The 15,933-nt window shown below is 36.8% G+C and overlaps 4 protein-coding genes across 6 annotated transcripts in view; 1 reads left to right on the top strand and 3 right to left on the bottom strand.

The window, feature by feature from the left end:
* Nucleotides 1–641: 641 nt before the first annotated feature.
* LOC100175373 (cell division cycle protein 123 homolog) lies at nt 642–7,311 on the bottom strand. Its single transcript, XM_026838869.1, has 9 exons — nt 7,202–7,311; nt 5,548–5,728; nt 4,844–4,994; nt 4,392–4,498; nt 2,981–3,179; nt 2,530–2,558; nt 2,031–2,157; nt 1,043–1,188; nt 642–981 (listed from the first exon to the last, which is right to left on the bottom strand). Exons 1-9 carry the CDS (start codon nt 7,273–7,275, stop codon nt 913–915), a joined length of 1,083 nt encoding a protein of 360 aa, XP_026694670.1. The 5' UTR covers nt 7,276–7,311; the 3' UTR covers nt 642–912.
* LOC104266630 (putative transferase CAF17 homolog, mitochondrial) lies at nt 5,729–7,184 on the bottom strand. The gene has a single exon (XM_009863335.3). The coding sequence runs from the start codon at nt 7,139–7,141 to the stop codon at nt 6,152–6,154; it is 990 nt and encodes a 329-aa protein (XP_009861637.1). The 5' UTR covers nt 7,142–7,184; the 3' UTR covers nt 5,729–6,151.
* Nucleotides 7,312–8,284: 973 nt separating the features above from the next.
* LOC100183199 (pantothenate kinase 3) lies at nt 8,285–13,229 on the top strand. The gene is made up of 6 exons (XM_002123374.4): nt 8,285–8,652; nt 8,910–9,129; nt 9,367–9,564; nt 9,835–10,021; nt 10,400–10,523; nt 11,694–13,229. Exons 1-6 carry the CDS (start codon nt 8,365–8,367, stop codon nt 11,865–11,867), a joined length of 1,191 nt encoding a protein of 396 aa, XP_002123410.1. The 5' UTR covers nt 8,285–8,364; the 3' UTR covers nt 11,868–13,229.
* Nucleotides 13,226–15,933, bottom strand: part of LOC494423 (solute carrier family 21-like) — a 27,123-nt gene continuing 24,415 nt past the window's right edge. Inside the window, exons 9-13 of one of the 3 annotated variants that reach the window (XM_026838853.1) lie at nt 15,617–15,781; nt 15,221–15,413; nt 14,826–14,988; nt 14,402–14,633; nt 13,226–14,046 (exon numbers count right to left, since the gene is read on the bottom strand). In XM_026838853.1, coding sequence (XP_026694654.1) covers nt 13,772–14,046; nt 14,402–14,633; nt 14,826–14,988; nt 15,221–15,413; nt 15,617–15,781 — 1,028 coding nt within the window. In that variant the 3' untranslated portion in view covers nt 13,226–13,771. 3 annotated transcript variants of the gene reach the window in all.

A 15,933-nucleotide genomic window follows, 5' to 3' on the forward strand; every position in this document is an offset into this window, starting at 1 on the left:
AAATTGTTTAGCGATACGCAACGCTGAGATTCTGACACCACGGTATATAACTGTCTATACATGTCAATAAACATACTAAATACGATTGTGCAACTGTAAACTACAACTTAGTCATCGTAATACTTTTACTAAAGCAGGTTCCACAATATATCAGGGAGACTTGTAGAACCACTAACAGTTTCTCAATGTTATATATAATAAACACCAACTACTAAATACGTCTATACTCTATATATGTATATACAAATTATCCAAAGTGATTTTTTACATTAGTAGATTCAAACTTCTAAGACAACGGCCATTTCTTCTATACCAATTCTTAAATATTGTTTAGCGGTATACGCAACACCCTGTTAATCTTTCTCTTGATTAATAAACCTATATATATTTCGATTCTATATCATATAACTCCGACAGCGCGTCACAGTAGTATCTACATATATATTAAACACTAACTACCACATACACGCCTATATATACAACTTATGTACGGTAATTTTTCATAAGTAGATTCTAACTGCTGAAACAACTGACATTACCTCGAAGTTGGCGTTCACTGTATCGAAGTAAAACACTAACATAAAAAGCCGTTTAAACACACCCACTCCAAGCTGGTATTAAACAAATATTAATACAAAACATTAACGCACCCCTCCAAAGTTTAATATCGAAACTTCGACCAAACATTCGATCGATAATCGTCCAACAATCATAACAAACCGACCGATTGTTAGAGACCAATGGAATCCTTCATTCTGGAACGTTTCAATATTTCGTAACAATTCCGATTGTAATTCAAATATAAAACGTCATTAACGTTATTGTGACGTAATGAACCACAAACCGCGCACGTGACTTTTAACCGACAATCGGCATATATGTCGTCATAATACAATACATGACGTCACAATGCTATCTGTTGACAGGTAATGTCCATTGTTCGTCATCTGACGAATCTTCTACGTCATCGTTTTGAATTTTCTGAAAATGGCATCATAATTAAACGTAAATTTGAATTCACATTGTTACGTCACAAACAAACCATTCTCATGAAGTCAATAAGCTTTGTTGCGTCACTACCGGTGCTTAGATCAACGAAATCCTGAGGCATTCTGTATCGCAGGTGCTCGCTGGGCTGCATTGTGACGTCAGAAGGGGTGTAGCGGAACTGACCGATCGTGACGTCATCTGTAAATCGCGGTTATAACAATTAACAACATAGAAGTATTATATATCTCTCAATGATGGTGAAGATCAAAGTAATTAAAACAACGAAGAGAAGGAATTAGCAACAAAACAACAGTTGTTAAAATACGCTACCGGTAAAAACTACTTGAGTAAAAGTGTCAGATCAAACCGTGGCTGTTAAAAATGATCAACACTGTGACGTAACAGCTGAATAGAAGTAACAATATGTCAATCATTATGACGTCATAACACTCGCTCTCCACACACGGCACGTTCGACGCGGTTGATTATGACATCACAAGTAAAGTAGTTTGTTATTGTAGAGAGTAAGGTTTATAATGTGTGGTTGGTTATCATGTATATATGAGGTGTATATGTTGATATATCCAGGGTGATACCATTTAGACCAGCGCTTCCCAAACAAGGGGTCTCGTAACGAACTTCAGGGGTCGCTAAGAGTTTACCAACTTTACACAAAGTACTTTATGTACTATACCGATAACTGGGAAGGGTCGCGGAAAAGTTTAGAAGGTTCAAAGGGGTTGCGAGGAAAAGTTTGGGAAGCCTTGTGGTCCCCACTAGTCTGGCGCTGAGATAATTTATACACAGAAAACTTTAGACCTGAGATGTAGGTATATTACCCCAACACCTAGGGTGCTCTAGAGCCCACTGAGGCAGTTTATAGACACTCAATAATAGAGATTCTATTCTATAACGGTGAGGTCTCTAGTGAGACACACCTGAGACCTGGGATGTAGGTCTATTACCCCAACACCCAGGGTGCAATTTCAACGCACTTAACAATAGAGATCGTCATTAGTAAACAACACGTGACCCCTGACCTGCAGTTTTCATATCAACATAGAAATCACACGTTGACAAACTCCCCGAAGACAATTCACCCCAAGTGAACAATAATGGCTCAGTCATCTCACCATATGGGTTGAAATCAATCACCCAGAAGTTGCCCTGTGTATAAAAGTATGTCAGTGCTGCCAGATTATTTTAACTGCAGTGTTGCCAGATTATTTTAACTGCAGTGTTGCCAGTTTATTTTAACTGTAGTGTTGCCAGATTATTTTAACTGCAGTGCTGCCAGATTATTTTAACTGTAGTGTTGCCAGCTATTTTAACTGTAGTGTTGCCAGATTATTTAATTTTTAGTGTTGTCAGATTAATTTACCTGCAGTGTTGCCAGATTATTTTAACCGCAGTGTTGCCAGATTATTTTAACTGCAGTGTTGCCAGCTATTTTAACTGTAGTGTTGCCAGATTATTCTAACTGCAGTGTTGCCAGGGTATTTTACCTGCAGTGTTGCACACAATATTTTAATTACTTACGTCTCTCTTTTTGTATATGTCGACGACAACTGAAAAAAATATAAAATTTTGTTAGTTGGTTATCGACACCGGTGTAACAAATTTTAAACAAACATGAAAACGTGACGATAGAACACTCACAGTTGCTTCGTTTATGATGTAACCCTATATTGTTGCGTCTATAGTAATAACATGGTATATTGGTAAAATTTGGTTTGATAGATAAAGCGTAAGGGTACTTGTGCATACATAACGATATATAAGTTGTATGTGTATTGTTTGTTTGTTTGTGCCCGCAGGCAAGTCTCATGCATGGTACTATATATATATATATTCAGTATGTTGGGGGAAGATGGCCAATGTTTTCATTCTCCTATCATTCCCACAATTAATAGTAAATTAAAATATTCAAAGAATTATATAAAGTACCTTTATTGTATATAATTTTTGTATATAGTAACCCACAACTTACACGAATCACTTGGAAATTTATCAATAATCTCATCAGATACAAAATTGTGAATTTCTTCCGCCAGTTTATCTTTGTCCTTTATGATGTAATCGTAATGTTGCTTATAATCACGCTGACTGACGCCTAATAGAGATTTATTTCGTATAAAACATCGGAACTCCATCCCAGGCACAAGGTTCGCCCATTTTCGCAGCACCAGCTGAAACAAAAACATAGGTGGGCAACTTGAATAGATTGAATTGAGTAGTTTATATTGTTATAACGATGTTATAACGACTGTTGTTGTCCCGCCATGCGAGGATGAATAAGTTACATACGTGGTAACTTGTAAGCAAGCATGAGGTGTATGAAACAGAACACGCGTGTTATAACGACTGTTGTTGTCCCGCCATGCGAGGATGAATAAGTTACATACGTGGTAACTCGTAAGCGAGCACGAGGTGTATGAAACAGAACACCCGTGTTATAACGACTGTTGTTGTCCCGCCATGCGAGGATGAATAAGTTACATACGTGGTAACTCGTAAGCGAGCACGAGGTGTATGAAACAGAACACCCGTGTTATAACGACTGTTGTTGTCCCGCCATGCGAGGATGAATAAGTTACATACGTGGTAACTTGTAAGCGAGCACGAGGTGTATGAAACAGAACACCTGTGTTATAACGACTGTTGTTGTCCCGCCATGCGAGGATGAATAAGTTACATACGTGGTAACTCGTGAGCAGGCACGAGGTGTATGAAACAGAACACCTGTGTTATAACGACTGTTGTTGTCCCGCCATGCGAGGATGAATAAGTTACATACGTGGTAACTTGTAAGCAAGCATGAGGTGTATGAAACAGAACACCTGTGTTATAACGACTGTTGTTGTCCCGCCATGCGAGGATGAATAAGTTACATACGTGGTAATTTGTGAGCAGGCATGAGGTGTATGAAACAGAACACGTGTGTTATAACGACTGTTGTTGTCCCGCCATGCGAGGATGAATAAGTTACATACGTGGTAACTCGTAAGCGAGCATGAGGTGTATGAAACAGAACACCCGTGTTATAACGACTGTTGTTGTCCCGCCATGCGAGGATGAATAAGTTACATACGTGGTAACTCGTAAGCGAGCACGAGGTGTATGAAACAGAACACCCGTGTTATAACGACTGTTGTTGTCCCGCCATGCGAGGATGAATAAGTTACATACGTGGTAACTCGTAAGCGAGCACGAGGTGTATGAAACAGAACACCCGTGTTATAACGACTGTTGTTGTCCCGCCATGCGAGAATGAATAAGTTACATACGTGGTAACTCGTAAGTGGGCACAACCCTACGTTTTTTCATATTAAAAAAAAGCAAGTAGCATTTGGGCTTTAAAATTATTCAACCAATAAAAACAACAACCAACATATTCTTACCTGATGCGGAATATTTGCGTCACTTTCCACATCTGTACATAACTTGAATACCGAAGTCAAATCATAAATTATAAAGTCAGAACTTTTAAGCAGAAGAACTACTTCACCTGGGAATTAAAGGTGGTTTTGATTTATTTCAAATTTGTTATGGCTCCTGGAATAATGGGCCAACCCTGGTCAAGTTTCAGATCCTATGATATGCCATACTGTAGGATCTCACCCATATTTTTTATTTGTATGTGGGTAAAATTAAGACAGCGCTAGTCCATTACCCCAACACCCAGGGTGCTACAATTCATTGGTTTGTTACGTGGCTTCCCCAAGGACACATTCGCTCATCATGGTGGCAGCATCCAGCTTTGAACCCGGGATCGTTTTGTTACAATGCAAGCACCTAACCACTGGGTCTAAGCATCTATTCTACTCGTTCACCTATATGGAACATTAAGCACCTGCAGTGTTGCACAACAAGGAATTATTTGCTATCCAAGCTGCATCTTTAGGTGAGCTCCACCCCAATTTAGGAAACACTTTTCCCCCGAGGTCTTCGATTAATTTCCCGATTTCTTCCATCAGTTCAGTGAACTCAGGGTTATTTCCCTCCTGTAAGAAAACTTTGTGTTATTTTTATTAAATGTAACTTATTAATCTTCACGGGCAAGGCAATGGCAGTCATTATAACACGGGTGTTCTGTTTCATGCACCTCGTGCCAGCTTACAAGTTACCACGTATGTAACTTATTTATCCTCACATGGCGGGGCAACAACAGTTGTATTTGAATGTGAATGAATGAATGTAACTTACTTTATCCTCGCGTGGCCGGAAAACGACAGTCGTTATCACACAGGTTCAACACCTTGGGCCAGCTTACGAGTTACCATGTATTGTTACTTTGTGGGTGTTTATTTTTTCTGATTTTGTCATTTTTTTATGTATGGGTGATAATTTGGACAACCCATTAGTGACCACTGGGTTGGAGCAATTGCCGTTAACTGTCTTGCCCAAGGAGACATACGCCTACAACGGTAGCAGCGTCGAGCCTTGAACCCATTACCTCTGGGTTACAGGCAGGCGCGCTAACCACTATGCCGCGGCACCAGATTTGTATAACACGGGCGTTTTGGTCCATACACTTTGATCTTTCATACCACAAACCTCTTCGTTTTCATTTTCCTCCCATTCTTCTTCACTCCTCTCCTCTCCATTATCTCCCTCCTCTTCTTCATTGTCCCACTCCTCCCTAGTTGCTCCTGGGAGCACCACACCTCTCGGCAACACAACAGTGCCGTCATCTTGCAGATATTTAACAAAATCCTCGGGCAGAGGGATAACTACGCTGTGGAGATACTGGGGTTACAAAATATGCAGATAAGAAAACTTATAAGTTTTACATTTAAACTTGAGCAAAACTTAACTAATAAATAACCTAAGTTAGAGTTTATTGAATTAGAAATTACAAATTAGATGAACAACCCAAAGTTATAATGTTGTGAATAATACATCTTAATAAAATTTAACAAGAACGCTGCTAAACATTTGCAAAACCAAAACAAGCACTAACACAAGCATTGTTACGTAACAATGCAACAACAGGGAAATAAGATGTGAAATTTGTATATTCTTATGAACAACAGAGTGAACTTTATATCACATAAAATTACAATATTGTTACGTAGATAAGCAATTTCCGATCTCACAATACGGCGAGTAATAACAGCAGCAAAATAAACTTCATGAGAGAACAGAAAACAAATAAACTTCAAGTTTTGACATTTATATTACTTGGTTGGCACGCCCCATCCGAGTAACTCCTCCCCTCATTATGCCACCACAATGGCCTTTGTCCTTTCAACTTAGTACCTCCACTAGTGGTCAGTATCTGCCCCTCGTAATCGAGTTTAATCAGCGCAAGTCCATGTTTTCCACCCACAACCCCCCGCAACCTTCCGGCTGATTTATTGTTTTCGGATCGAAGAGATGTTCCCGGTTCAGGGACTTTCCCTTCTAATATCTCAACGGGTATGAGTCGTTTCCTCACGACCCCCGTGTGGTGGGTTCGCGCCGTTAACTCCTGTCCGAGGTAACAACCCTTGTGGAAGTTGATACCATGCATGAAGTCTAAGTTGCTTTCAAGAGGCAAACTCTTTCCTGGTGGAAGATCGATGTCCGTTTCCGGCACCCCGACTTTGTATCTCCATATATGGTAGTCCTTTGATGATGTCATCATAACATCATCACATGGTTGGTCACATGATACAACCCTCCACCCCATTAGTTTAACTCTTGGATCAGGATTGGCACAAACATGATGTTTAACATCAGGCATAACATTGCTGCAACTTTCATTCCAACTTTGCCAGATATTTAAATCGTTTCTTTCGAGAATTTCAACTTTTTTACGAAGTTTATATCTCTTCAACAATTTCATGAAAATATCAGCCCTGCTTTCGTCACAGTCGATTAAAACTTCCCCATCGTTCCAATGCAATATAAGGTTATGGTCAATCCTGCCTTGCGTGTTTAACATCATAGCGTACATACACTTGGATGAAGGCAGCAAAGTTACATCGTTTGTGACCAAACCTTGTAAATGTTCAATTGTGTCTTTGCCGCCTAGTTGGACCACAGCGCGGTGATTCAATTTGGCAAATTTCACATTTTCTGTATTTTTTTCAGAAAATTTTCTCAAAAAACTTTGAAACTTCGGTTTAGGCGACACACGACACAATAGTTGACAAATTTTTAACATTTTATATCAAAATTACACTTTAAAACAAAAAAAGAAAGTTAATATTAACATAATACGTACCTTTTTATTGTGTGACGCCTAAACAAATGATACCAATTTGAAAACAAACAATTTAATATTTCTTGTTTATTCATTATAAAAATTATTGTCTGCAAAAGTTGTAATTTAGTCCGAAACAATTACAAAACAACAAAATACAACCTGGCCATGTATTTAATTCCGTCCTAATTACTTATTCCCCTTAAATTAATTAATTAGGCGGTGTTTAATTAGAATAATTTTAATTACGCAAAACTGACATCATCGTATGTTTACATCTGAAGCATGACTGGCGTTTTTCTGACAGAAAATTGTCTATTTCAGTGTTACCAGAATAAAACTAGTAATTTTAAAAACATTTTCTGCTTTTTAAAATAAACCACATGATTTTATTATAGATATTTAATGTTTCTCTTTTATTCAATTTATTTTTAATGCAAAAAATCATTTATTTTGCAATTATTTAAAAAAACTAAGCCAAGTTAAAATTTGCAATCAACACTTTTTGCTAAATCATGCGTACGATTTTTCCGCATGACTGATCAACTGCTAAAATATAAAACAAACGAAGAACTCGGACGAATTTCTCGTATTACGGTTTTGTGGTGGCGTATGATAAGCATATTTCTCCAAGCCAGGTCCAAAGTTCATGTTTTTGCCTGCAGGGATATATATATGCACATTTGGCCTTGAATGACTTGTATTTGTTTATAGACTGGAGAATATTGCAAATTTATAAAGCGTAGACTTATTTGTTGACATTGTTTTGTTTGTAAACAAACGTACGCGGCGAATTTTTGCTGCGTCAGCGGATTTTTACACCTCGTTTATATATACAGTGTGTTTTAGATACTGTAGTTAGGAAGCAGAGACAAGATAGTAGAAATTACGTCACATATTAAAGTAAAACAATATATATATATACCGTTTGTGACTCTAGCTAAGCTACTAGCTATATTTTCTATAAAGGTGAAGTCTTTAACTTTGAACGCGAGGCTAGGGAATAATATTGAGTACGTTTTTATTATCTTATTTTTAAACTTATGTAAGTCAAATTTAACTTTAATATTTCTAACAGCTTGAATGTTATATATTCCATAGATACTACCTATAAGTTGTTTATTTCTGCGTTAAAACACCATTGCCAAACTGATTTAAAGCTCTTGTTGTGTTAAATCCTCACAATGGGAGACAGCTCAGTTTTTAAGGACAGTTCGGAAAATTCTTCAAACAAATCGAAACCGAGCCGCCCGAGGACGTATTCGAGCAGATCCGGGAAAAAACACCCGTTTCCGTGGTTTGGCCTCGATATTGGAGGCACTCTCGTTAAACTTATTTATTTTGAACCGCTATCGTTGTCACCTGATGAAGAGAAAGAAGAAAAAGACTCGCTGAAGTCAATCCGGAAATATTTGACGTCAAACATAGCTTATGGGTCAACTGGTGTAAGGGATACAAGGCTTGAGTTAAAGGTGAGTTTTTTTTATTAATATTTAACAGAAGTCCCAAAAGTCTTTCTTATAATCTTATTAAAGATTTAATTTTAGATTATGTACAAAACTTGAACCAATACTCTTTCCTCAGTAAGTATGAGGGATCAGAAGTCATAAAAGTTTCGTTTTTATGCTTTATTGTATAATTTTGCCTCAATGAGATTTATGTGCCCATTAAATAAACATGTCTATTTAATCATATATATTTTACCCTAAATTTTTTTGTGTTTTTTCAGAACGTCACCTTCCAAGGTTACACTGGCAATCTACATTTCATAAGATTCCCCTCGGAAGAAATGGATAAGTTTGTCACGATGGCCAAAGAAAAACAATTCGCAACTTTAATCGATCTCTTTCACGCCACAGGAGGGGGGGCTTTTAAGTTTGAACAAAAGTTTTTAACGGAAATTGGAATAAATTTAAATAAACTGGACGAACTGGATTGTGTTATAAAAGGTGAATGGAGATGTAACATCCGTTATAGCAACTGTCGTTTGTTGCTAATTCCCTTCTTTTCGTTGTTTTAATTAACTTGTTCTTTGCTACTGTGTTCATAGAGATTCATAAAAATATATATGTTCTGGTATTTTCAAAATAAAATATAGGCTTTCTATGTAATACAATTTTTTTATCGTTATTCATTATTTTTTTCTATCGTTATTCTTCGAGTAACAATAGTTCGTTTTTCCCCAGGAATCCACTTTGTGCAACACAAGTGTGGATTAAACGGACATTTTGAATGTTTTTCTATCTCCAACCCCCTTAGTGATGGCCCCATCGAAAAAGCCCCCTTTGACTTCCGAGACCCCTACCCATATATGGTAGCGAACATCGGGTCAGGGGTCAGTATTATGTTGGTGAGGTCGCAGGAAGATTACGCTCGTGTGTCAGGTAAGTTGGGTAGGTTTTATTCTATATGGGAGGAATTATAGCTTGGCATGCCATGAAGTCTGGGATTTAGTTCATCATTAAGTTAAAACAGTCCGGACTGTACATTTTGAGATTCATTCATGTTTTGCATTTTATTGTAAAATACGTTCATTAGGGGGCCGGAGTACACTCATTAGGGCTTGTTTCGTAATGTATAAAAAATATATATATACATTTTTATACATTAGATCTATACATCTGCATATACATAATGTAACCCTACCACCCCAGGTACAAGTCTCGGCGGAGGTACTTTCCTTGGCTTATGTTGTTTATTAACCGGATGCGAAACGTACGATGAAGCGATCGACCTCGCCACGAAGGGTGACAGCACCAAAGTCGATAAATTAGTATCAGATATCTATGGTGAAGGGGGTTACGCAAAGTTCGGACTTCCCGGAAATGTGGTCGCCTCTAGGTGGGGCTATAACTGTTTCCTCATTTAATAAAATATATAAATTTTGAATAAAAAATTTTTTTTTTTACAATAAAAATTTGTTGTTGATACCAGGCATAATGTAAATTTTGGATTTGTGTTTGTCTCTTATTTTTGGTGGGTCTAATATGCCCAGCTTTTTTGTCAGTCACATTTTTTATCCACTGAAATATAAGCATTTTATAAAAAATCTCCTCAATACATGAAAAACTCAATACATCACCAAATAATTTAGATTGGCAAATCAATACTAAGGTTTATTATGTAATAACCTTAATATTTCCTTAGTTTCAATGTAGTAATCAATGATATATTATCTTTAATAATACCTTTTAATCTTCAATCTTTCAACCCTCTCAGTTTTGGGAAGATGAATTCTGAGGAAGATCGGAAATCGGCAACGAAAGAAGATTTAGCGAAAGCTACGCTCGTAACGTTGACGAATAATATCGGGAGTTTGGTGTTCAGCTGCGCACAACGAGAGGTATGTTATGTCTATGTTTGGATTTACAATAATGTTGTTTGTGCATTTGTAACATAGTGTGTTATAGTTTGACTTGATTTTTGTTTGCTGCATATTTTTCTTATCATATTAACCAACTTTTAAAAAATTTTTCCTCTGCAATATTTTATGTTTTAAAAAAAATTATCCCAAAAATAACAATATTTAATTGTGATCTGGCCCTGATCTAGCACTCATACTGTTGGACGATTCTCGTTGCATCATAACAGAATACACCAAGTGCTACTAATTATACACCAAATAAAATCAAATATTAAAATAGAATTGTTTAAAACAATAGACGGATAATGCAAGTTATCGAAATATATCTTTGGTAATTATTAGTTAAACTTGGTTTTGCTTTCTGTATATTATGTAGAACTTATTTTATAAACCATTATAGTTAAACGTCTATTCCTGTAAAACACTTCGTGCCTGAATATTCAAGTTGATGAAATTAACACTGACTTTCACTTGTATTGTATTCCCATGGGGGTGGAATGGATAACCCATAAGGGAGTCACTTGGTGCTTTATTTAATTAAAACAGGAGATTGAATGCAGGATCTCGGGCGACAGAGCTTATTAAGTTGTTTAGTGAGATTTTATTAATTAACAATAATAATTAAAATGTTTTGACAGCATTTTTTGGGTAAAACTGTACAAATATGAGTTTTTACAACTTGGTGTGCTGCAAACAAGCTCAAAGCATTGAGGTGTACTATCCCGGCCTCCCTTGAAACTTTTTATCCCGGCCTCCCTTGAAACTTTTTATCCCGGCCTCCCTTGAAACTAAAGATACCCATTAATATTTGCATTAAACTCGTATAACTTTTGACTTATCAATGATTGACTGATCATAACTATTACTATTCGTAAATACAACCTTTGTCCCAACCAGACAAAGGTAAATATAACGTGACTTGTATTGGAATAAGTAAACTAAACTACAGAAAACTTGAATCTTCTAGATTTGACACATAGTACATGATAGCTTGTTATAATAATTTAAATAATGCGTATATTGATTATAAACCACATCACCAAACTTAAGATATATATTATATATACTTATAATTATAATATACATTCATAATTATATCACATATATATATAAACTACATCACAATACTTAGATAAGCTTTACACACAGGGAGTTGAACGTGTTGTGTTCGCCGGCAATTTCCTTCGAATAAACCCAATATCCATGAGGTTGCTATCATATGCCATGGACTTCTGGTCACAGGGTTCGCAAAAGGCTTTGTTTCTGGAGCATGAAGGTTATTTTGGGGCAGTTGGGGCTTTATTAGGCAACGTGTTGTCATAATTGTAGTTGTTTATGTATAAACATAGGCGCCAAACTTTTATAAACAAAGGGGAGGCAGGAATGGTTAGATGCCCCTTTCAATGGAACAACTTTGGTTCCATTGTTTACTTAATGATTTTGGGTTAAATTCCTAGGGTTTGTCTACCTTGCCACCCAAGCTTTGATGCTAATGAAGCCAAACTTTTTGAGAGGAGGCAGAAATAATTAGACACAATCATGTGAAACAAATCTAACTTATTGGTTGTAATGTTTACTGATTAATGCAGTGCTGAAAATTAAGGGTTGTTCTGCCCACCCTGCCACCCCAGGTTTGACGCCTATGTGTTACGCAATGTGTTCCATGTTTTAGATAACTATTATTTTTACAAAGTGCCTGTTGGGTTGGAAAATCAAAGTAGGATTTCAAAATCCAATGTTCAAAATATATTATAAACGTAAATCATACATTAGTGTACGCTGGGTAAATGAAACTTGTATAAATTCCTTTTAATGCTGTAACCAATTCAAGGTTAATATTAACACTTCCTAAAATTACCTGTTAACAAATTGAACTAACAATTAATTGTTATCTATATATACCTTCATAAACACTTATGAATAGTACCTAAATAATGCATATAGTACCTACTTATTTACTACCAAATACGACAATAAAACGTGATCTATTTCACCCCAACCTGTTATAGAACTGGCACTTTGTGAAAATGTAAATTTTAGTAGTTTTTCAAAATATTTTATTTAGAAAAAAAAGGGAAATTAATTTTTTTAAGAGTAATATACCAAACTATCTAGAGGATATTGTTGTTTTGCTGATAAACCTATGTATTATGTATATTTTTAATTTCGTAGTTGATGTTTTTAATTCACATAAACGTTACATTCAATGCATTCCCGCTATCATATATAAGTGTATTATAAATTCCACCCCATGTTTAAAGTACAGGGTGTTGGGTATAAATTCCACCCCATGTTTTAAACAATATGTGTAAAGTAGCCCAACATTGTATATGCACAGTCTATTCTACATGGGTGAGGTCCTAAAGTGAGGCATGCCATGGGACCTAAGATTTGGTCAGAGTTGTCCCATCACTCCACATAATTACCCTTATACACTTAAAATTAAACCCTGAAACATTTTTTTGCATGCCACTTTTGCCCTAACAGACTTCCAAAATCATAAATTTCTCGTTAAATAAACATAGAAATATTAGAAGCCCAAAGTGAAACTGTGGGTGTGTACATAAAGTGCCCACTATCATACCTCTTTTTAGTTCAACATTGTGTACTGACTGCAGTATGTAAGCTGGTTATGCATGTTTTGTCTATGCATTTTTATTCTTATAATACACTTCGTGAAGCACATTTTGTTCATTTTATTCTCTCATATTCAGTTTTATTGCAACATGGCATTATAAACCAGGGATTTTAATTGCACTTAGAAATCTTAGTAAAACCATTTGTCTTATTTTGATATTCTGTATGAGGGAGGTCGTACAGCAAGGCGTGATTTGAGATTAAAGCCAAAGTAGATCTGACAGCCAGAGTGCTACAACCCATCAGTGACCCCTAGATTAAAACCCCAAGAACGCGTCATACGCCCACAATAGTAGCAGCAGTGAGCCTTGAACCCGGTATCTTTCCATTACAATGCAAGCCGTATGGTGCCAATTACAAGCTTTTAGGTGTTCATAAATTATTGCTTATCAGTAAATGTTTCAAACAAACAGAAACCCTGGTAGAAAAGGATAATAATAATAACAAAAAGGTAGTTCTGATGTCATAAATTCACTTGTGATGTCATAATGACATACACTGACATAATGGCCACCAATTTGGTGAAATAAATAATATATCTTTAGAAAATTTCTGGAATATGACATCATTTTAAAATAATGACATCACAATTAATTTTCTCGTCTCAGCTCTCTATCGAGCTCTAGTGGTTCGATCATTATTGGATCTTTTTCATATTTTCCCGTATTGAATTCCATCCACACGAAAGTGACGATGAACACCAACATATACACCATACTACAAGCCAAGCTCAGCCCTATGTAACTCATACGTAACCCGTATGTATTGTACAAGTAACATAATGCTTTCCCATGGCATGCTGGGGCTTTATAGATACAACTCCTATCAAGTATGAGACCAAACCAAATTGGACCAGGGACGTAACCTGTGATGTGATAATGTGTGTTATGATGTCATAATGGTAGGTATGATGTCATAATTGTAAATGTGTGTTGATGTTTTAAGTAATATTCATAGTGCACCACACACATAAAATACAAAATAAATGCATGTCATAATGTCATAGTCATAAGACTTATGTTGCTGGTAATTGGCAAAATATCGGTTTTCTATACAATTAGTTGGATAAATTGCTTATGCCATTATTATGAGTGCACGATCAGGGCCAGATTCACAGAACTTATCACAGTTATCTCCTTGCCTAGTTGTATTATTTAAAGGGTGAGATCAGTAGCACTTGGTGTAAAATTACCAATATCCAATTAGCTTAATTGCCTCACCAAGTAAACGTGATGAAAACGACATGAGCCCAATTCCCAGAGCTTTATCTCCAGATTCCAACACACGAAGCAACACCACGTAAACTGGGGCTTGACAGAAACATAATAATGTGATCCCGATCCCAACGCATATCATAAACAAAGCAAGGAGACCGCCGCAGTTGGTGGAAGAACATGATCCCGAATGCGCAGATTTGTCGTCCCCGCTTACGCATGAACAGTTTGTGTATTTCTGTGTGGAGGTGGGATGAATAAATGGAACTTATTTATCCTCGCATAGCAGGCAACAACAGTCGTTATAACACGGTATTCTGTTTCATACACCTCGTGCCCGTTAACAAGTTACAAAATAAGTCAGAAGACTAAAAAACTACAAGGCCTCAGCCACATAAAATAACTTGACAATAACCATGTTCATTCTTACCGAAATCTTCCTATAACCAGTTGTACTATTGGTATGTTTGCACCCGGCGTAACATGGAGATATATAAGTCACTTTATCGGCCCCACATACAAGCAGGAATTGACCTTTAGGGCATTGACAATCATAGTTACAATAAGCTGTCTTGTTTAAGTTGTCTGAACCTCTGAAAGTTAAACACAATAATTTATTTATCCACCGTGGCGGGGTAACAAGGGTAGTTATTGCACAGTTGTTTCATACACCTCATATAGCTGACAATTAGATTTGTTAGTGACCACTGAGTTGAAGCAACTGACGTTAAGTGTCTTGCCCAAGGACACATGGCCCCACAATGGTAGCATTGGGCCTAGAACCTGCTATCCTCTGGTTACATCACAAATATCGATGTTGCTTACCTATATGGAGCAGTTATACCAGCAATAGAAGGTACTTTGCATCCCAACCCAAACAATGCTGCGAGAAACACACAACCTGCTCCCGAGAATATAATGGTAAAGAGCAAAGTTTGACGGATGTCGAAGTTATATTTCTTCATAAGGTAGCCCCCTGCAAAGGTTCCTGCTATTCCAAGTGGAACACAAACCCCACCTGTGATGTCATAATCATTATTGTTTGTTCAAAAGTGATGTCATATACCAAATGTTAATAAATTATAAACTGTCCAAATTGTCAGCCATACACTGAAGAAATATATTAAATAATCACCAACAAAGTTACATATGTGGCAAGTCGTAAGCAGACACGAGTTGAATGAAACAGAACACCACACAAACGCCGTGGCACAAACCCACCTATCAACATATCCGAAGTCATCCTCAACACATTAAACATCCTTTGTACGTATGTTGACCCGAAAGTTGAAACGCCGGCCAATAAGTTGGCCATTGCAATGTAGGAGAGGATGGCAGTCACTACTAGTGGCGTCGATAATGTACGTCGTATTGCACATGTCATATCTGCGGAGGGTTGGCTGGTTGGGGTTATACATAGCAGGTAGATGTATCGACGGTCGTGTTGTTGTTTAAAGAACCATTTATTTGCAGTGTTGGTTAATTTTAATATCTTTGAATACAAAGCATCAATAATTAAACATGTTGTGGGGTGGGTA

This window comes from Ciona intestinalis, unplaced genomic scaffold, assembly GCF_000224145.3.
Source record: "Ciona intestinalis unplaced genomic scaffold, KH HT000122.2, whole genome shotgun sequence".
In the NCBI taxonomy this organism is placed as follows: Eukaryota; Metazoa; Chordata; class Ascidiacea; order Phlebobranchia; family Cionidae; genus Ciona; species Ciona intestinalis.